Genomic DNA, 5,609 nt, shown 5'->3' with positions numbered 1-5,609 from the left:
CTGACAGTCTGTGTCTGAGACGATCAGCTGCGTCTGTGGTGATCAATGTCCGCGGCTCGAGAAGCTCTCTAAATAAAGTATTTCTTCTATTTCTTCTATTCTTCTAATCTATATCGCCGCGTACAGGAAGTCATGATGATGTAAAGGATGGATCCTGTGATCTGAAAGAACTCTCTCCCTATGAAACTAATATAATAATATCGCTCCTTCATCAATGAGGAAGGGAGCTGCCTTTTTGTCCGGTGGAGTGTCCATCTTATCCAGTGAAGTTCAGTTAACCTGCCCGGGAGCAGGTTTACATTTTTGGATGTGTTGCTATGGTGATTTATCTAAGCTTGCTTTGAGAAACCGAGAACGCCTGACCTGCGTCATCTTATCCTGACAGTTATCCACTAACTCAGTAACCAGGTACGAGAAATAGAAATAGGGCCCAGAATACCAATAACTGTCGTTGTGTTCCTGGATGTTTACGTCTGCTCTGCATCGTGACCAACATGAAGCTCCGTCACTAAGAAGCCGTGAAGGAGCTTCATGGAGGCTGGAGAGTCGCCATGTTGTTACACTGCAGGCACTGAGCTGACGGGGCTCTGAGAGCACAGCCACCAACAGGAAGACTTCAAAGGTCAAAGGTCACCCAATCCACTGTTGGTTTAGTTGTTTAAACCTAACTGTTGGTTTAGTTGTCTAAACCTAACTGTTGGTTTAGTTGTTTAAACCTAACTGTTGGTTTAGTTGTCTAAACCTAACTGTTGGTTTATTTGTCTAAACCTAGCTGTTGGTTTATTTGTCTAAACCTAACTGTTGGTGTAGTTTTGCTGTGATGGATGTGAGTCGTACATTACTGTTTTACTGGTTTGCCGTAGTAAATACTTAAACAATTCATTAATTTTATAAAAACAACAGGAAAGAATTGATGCAAAATGTTCATAATTAATTGAATCCTCTATGCTTTGCTCCATACGTCCTTCACAGTCTAACAATGACCCCTGACCCAGACCCGGTTCTGCAGCTACCTCCATGCAGCAGTCCCCGATGATCTCCGGCACGATGCCGTAGAAGGCCAGCTCCTCGTCGAAGGCCTGGATGCACTCGTTCCTCGGGTAGTGGAGCTTCCCGGTGCGGTAGAAGTTCAGAATGTGCCGGAACATTTCGGGGTCCCGGTCGAAGAAGAACTCCTGCGTGTCCTCGTTGTAGAAGAACTCCTTCTCCGAAGAACCCAGCAGCGTCTCCGGGTAGCGGTCCAGAGTGTTCTTCCATGTCTGGAGGAGAGACCACAAGAGATGGTTTACTTTAAAGATTTCAATCTTCACATCATGCAGCTTTACAATCAGGTCATAAGCAATAAGTCATGAGAGGCAGGAGGTGGTTTCAGTGTTTAGACCATTGGTTGTTTATAAGAAGTGGACGTCGTTTTGAAGCCTGAAGTTCAGCAATTACGTCGCCATCTTGTTTTTTTGCAACCAGTGAACAGGAAGTGACCATACGTGGTGGAGGAGTGACTAGAGACCTGTCAATCACCTTGTAGCCCCGCCCTAAAGCGTCCCCTGCTTTATGGTCTGTTTGCCTCTAAATGAACATCATTTTCTAAATGAATGTCTGCTGTTAAAAATAACAGAAACTCTAGAGAATTATTTAAAACATATTGATTTCTTAGCAAACATGTATTTTCATTCCTGCAGAACCTGATCAGTCAGCAGTTTCATTCTGTGTAATCAATACAGAAAGCTTCTTGAGTTCCCGTGAGTTTAACGCTTTAACCTTTCCCAGGCCAAAAATAAATATGCTTTTTTCTATTTAAAATATACTTAATTCAAAGAAGAGTACTTTCTGCAAATATATAAAAAGTATACCAAAATTATATTCATAATGTGTTAATCGTAGACCAAACGTTTCTTTTGGTATACGATTAACACAAAATTATTATATTTCTAATGTGCTAATAGTATACCAAAAGCTATACTTTATGTATACGATTAGCACATTAGAAATATAATAATATTGTAATGTTTACATATTTGTAAAATACTAATAATACATTTCAAATATACTTAAAACACAAAAAAGTATAATATAAGTGCGCTATCGACATGTATATTAGCTCATACACAGTAATATTCTTAAATTGTACTAAGTATATTTTAAGTTGTTCCAATTTAGCCAAAAAAAATACTAATTACACTTCAAGTTCAAATACTATTTAAGCACAACTTAAATATATTAAGTACAAAATAAGTTGTTCCAAAATATCACACTTTAAGTATACTTATGATTATTAGGGCTTCAAGTAAACTCAAGTCTGCTAATATTAAATATACTTAGTATATATTTTCCGCCTGGGTTTAACTCAAACAGGTTTGCTTTGCAAGGCGCTGGACGTCGCTAGCTAACGGGCTAACGGGCTAATGAGCTAACGGGCTAACTGGCTAACGGGCTAATGAGCTATCGGACTAACGGGCTAATGAGCTAACGGGCTAACTGTCACGTCACCAGAACCTCAAGCTGCAGGACAAAGCCACAGGAACGTTCTCCTCCTGCCAGCGCAGCAGAAAGCTCTCCGGTTTCTTTGATTCCTGAAACACAACAACATCTATTTTTGCAGCGGAGGCGTTTGTCGTCATTATGTCCTCCCAGATGCATATCGTTCTTCTGGAAGCTGCAGCGCGTTAGAGCCACATGGACCTCTGGGAAGGTAATTATGTCTTTATGTATTCATATTTATTTATTTAACACTTGGACAAGTATTGACTTCCTAATAACCTCTAAATATTTCTGCATTATGTAAAGAAAGGCCAGGACCGTCGACTACAAGTCCCAGAGCGCATTGCTGTATGAAACATCCCATTAGAGAGTCCAACAGAAAGTCATCATCACTGGATCCCTCCACAAACAGCCAATGGGATTGTTCCATTTGATTCTGGATTATCACTTTAAACAAGCGTTTATGATTCTTCAAGGTTTAGTCCTTCCTCTGCCAGAGGGGCGTTCACTGACCTGTTTTATACATCAGACAACGAGACGCTCCAATCTCGTTAAACACAGACTTTATTTCTTTATTTTTAAAACTTGTTTACTCCTCGACAGGAAGTGATAAAACACAAACACATTTCTGGGTTGAAGTCGCTGTGAAACTCTCTGCTGCTGAGGCTCATGGGTAAAGGAGGATTATTACCGTTTCGTTGGTGTGGAAAACAAAAACCTTTACTTTATATCTGTGCATGCAAAGAGAACGTATAAATATACGTAAAGGGCTCAATTAAATGGGAAACGCCCCCAAACGCCCATATATGGTCATCAACGCCCCCTTCAAACGCCCTGTGTCTCTACTGTGGGACTGTGAAATGAAGAAAAGGCGTTTCACTGTAAAGTAACGGCACGAAAGAGACGCAAAAGAACTTGAATAAGTGAGGAAATATTGGCGGTTATTGGGCAGACGTCTCCTGGTGATGGAACTATAACTCACCTGAGCAATGCTTCAACTGTTGCTCAATTACTTTAAAATGAAGTCCAATCAATTCATCGTGAACGCAGAGCGATTGTAACGGAGCGATGCCGAGGAGGTTCGAGAAATAACACATCAAAGACGTGTCCTTGACATCAAAGAGGGGGTTCATGTGAATGTGACATTTTGTTCTCAAGACAAAGAGAAGCTTCAACCTCCTGCAAGACTTTACGCTTCAGAGGAAGAAATGAAAACGTGCTGCAGTCAGGAGGGATTTAAGCCTCCAACTCTCAACCCTTCATTCTCTCTCCTGACCACCAGGGGGCGACTCCTCTGGTTGTATAGAAGTCTATGCTTCATGTGTTAAAGCTGCATTCTCTCTCCTGACCACCAGGGGGTCAGAGACGTATACTGTCTACGTCACTCCTCCTCAGTCCATATATGGTCACTTCCTGTTCACTCGTTGCATAAAAAAACAAGATGGCGACGGACAAAACGTCAAAATCAAGGCTTCAAAACGAAGAAGAAGAAGAAGAAGAAGAAGAAGAAGAAGAAGAAGAAGAAGAAGAAGAAGAAGAGCCCTCACCTGGAACCGGACCCCGCTGACGTTGACGTACAGGATCTCATCTGATTTGGACGAGTTGTCCACGGGCGGTTTGGGCATCGTCTTCTTGGCGAGCGGCAGCCATCCCACCGCCGCCGCCCGCGCAAACGGCAGCCACGTGGCCACGCCGGCCGCCATCTTGCATCAGCGCGTCCCGACCTGCAGGGAGACGGGTCGTGTCCTCGTGGAGGAAGAGGAGGATGAACCCGATTCACTCGATCCTCACTTCTTCTTCTCCGGCCCCGAGCTCCTCGAGTGGGCGGCGGCCATGTTGAGGGGGCGGAGTCAGGTGTCAAGCCATGAGGAAGACGCCGCGCAGGAGCAAGGGAGTCGATGCATCCGACAGGTGTGAGGCCCGTCTTTTATTTTGACGGGGTTCTGGTTGGGGGCTTCCTGTTGCTTTTCAAAATAAAAGCTTGTGTCCGTTCCTTTGAGGTTTATCCGAAGGAAGGCGATGACTCTTTCAGTCTCCTAAAGAACCAGAAGCTCCTCTTCACCGACTCGCCTGGTAGGAAAACACAATTTGTTGAACTCTCTGCCCGAAAACATGTGCAAAATAATAATAATAAAAATATTAACAACAGTAATAATAATAATAATAATAAAGTTGTTTCTCTGATATTGCCGTCACAGTTTTATTGCTGCGGGGATTCGAGACAAAAGGCAAAGAGAAATAAATCCAGTAGATAAAACATCAGTGTCTCTCTCTCTCTCTCTCTCTCTCTCTCTCTCTCTCTCCCTCTCTCTCTCTCTCTCTCCCTCTCTCTCTCTCTCTCTCCCTCCCTCTCTCTCTCTCTCTCTCTCGCCCTCTGAAGACAGCTTTGTTGCAGCCTTTCAGAATCTTATTAAATTGTGATGATGGTTCCTGAAGTTGCAGGATAGACAGAACGTCCTCCCTCCATCTAAGTGGAGATTATGGATGTGCCTCCTCCTCCTCTTCCTCCTCTTCCTCCTCCTCTTCCTCTCCTCTGACTGCTTTTGCTTGCTGTGTTGCCTCTAATGCTCCTCTATCTGCCTCTGTGTTTCACTGTCTCTCTGTCGAGGGGGGAGGAGGAGGAAGGGGAGGAAGAGGAAGAAGAAGAGGAGGAGGTAGAGGAGGAAGAGGCGTCAGGCGGTCCTTACTCCATGTCCATGTATGGCCGTCCTGTCAGGAGACACAAACAGAAGAGAGACAGAGAGTGAGAGACAAACCAGGAGGAGGAGAAGAGCTGTGAGAGGAGGAGGGAGGAGAGAGAGGAGAGAGAGGAGGAGAGGAGGAGAGAGAGGAGAGAGAGGAGGAGAGAGGGAGGAGGAGGAGGAGGAGAGGAGGAGGAGGAGAGAGAGGAGAGAGGAGAGGAGGAGAGAGGGAGGAGGAGGAGGAGGAGAGGAGGAGGAGGAGGAGGAGGAGAGGGGGAGAGAGAGAGGAGGAGGAGGAGGAGAGGAGGAGGAGGAGGAGGGATGAGAGGAGGAGAGGAGAGGAGGAAGAGCGGGAGGAGGAGCGGGAGGAGGAGGAGGAGGAGAGGAGAAGAGAGGAGAGGAGGAGGAGAGGAGAGGAGGAGGAGAGGAGGAGGAGGAGCGGGAGGAGGA

General features: G+C 44.9%; 1 protein-coding gene across 1 annotated transcript in view; it reads right to left on the bottom strand.

The window, feature by feature from the left end:
• Window positions 1-4,181, bottom strand: part of kcnd1 (potassium voltage-gated channel, Shal-related subfamily, member 1) — a gene marked incomplete at both ends in the record, with an annotated part of 32,398 nt that extends 28,217 nt beyond the window's left edge. The window contains 2 exon segments of the mRNA XM_079226721.1: window positions 1,014-1,259; window positions 4,026-4,181. Of these exon segments, the coding sequence (XP_079082847.1) occupies window positions 1,014-1,259; window positions 4,026-4,181 (402 nt within the window).
• Between the last annotated feature and the right edge of the window lie 1,428 nt (window positions 4,182-5,609).

Source organism: Taurulus bubalis (assembly GCF_910589615.1).
Source record: "Taurulus bubalis genome assembly, chromosome: 11".
Lineage (NCBI taxonomy): Eukaryota > Metazoa > Chordata > Actinopteri > Perciformes > Cottidae > Taurulus > Taurulus bubalis.
The sequence above is the reverse complement of the archived record's forward strand: the minus strand, read 5'-3'. Positions and strand labels throughout refer to the sequence as shown.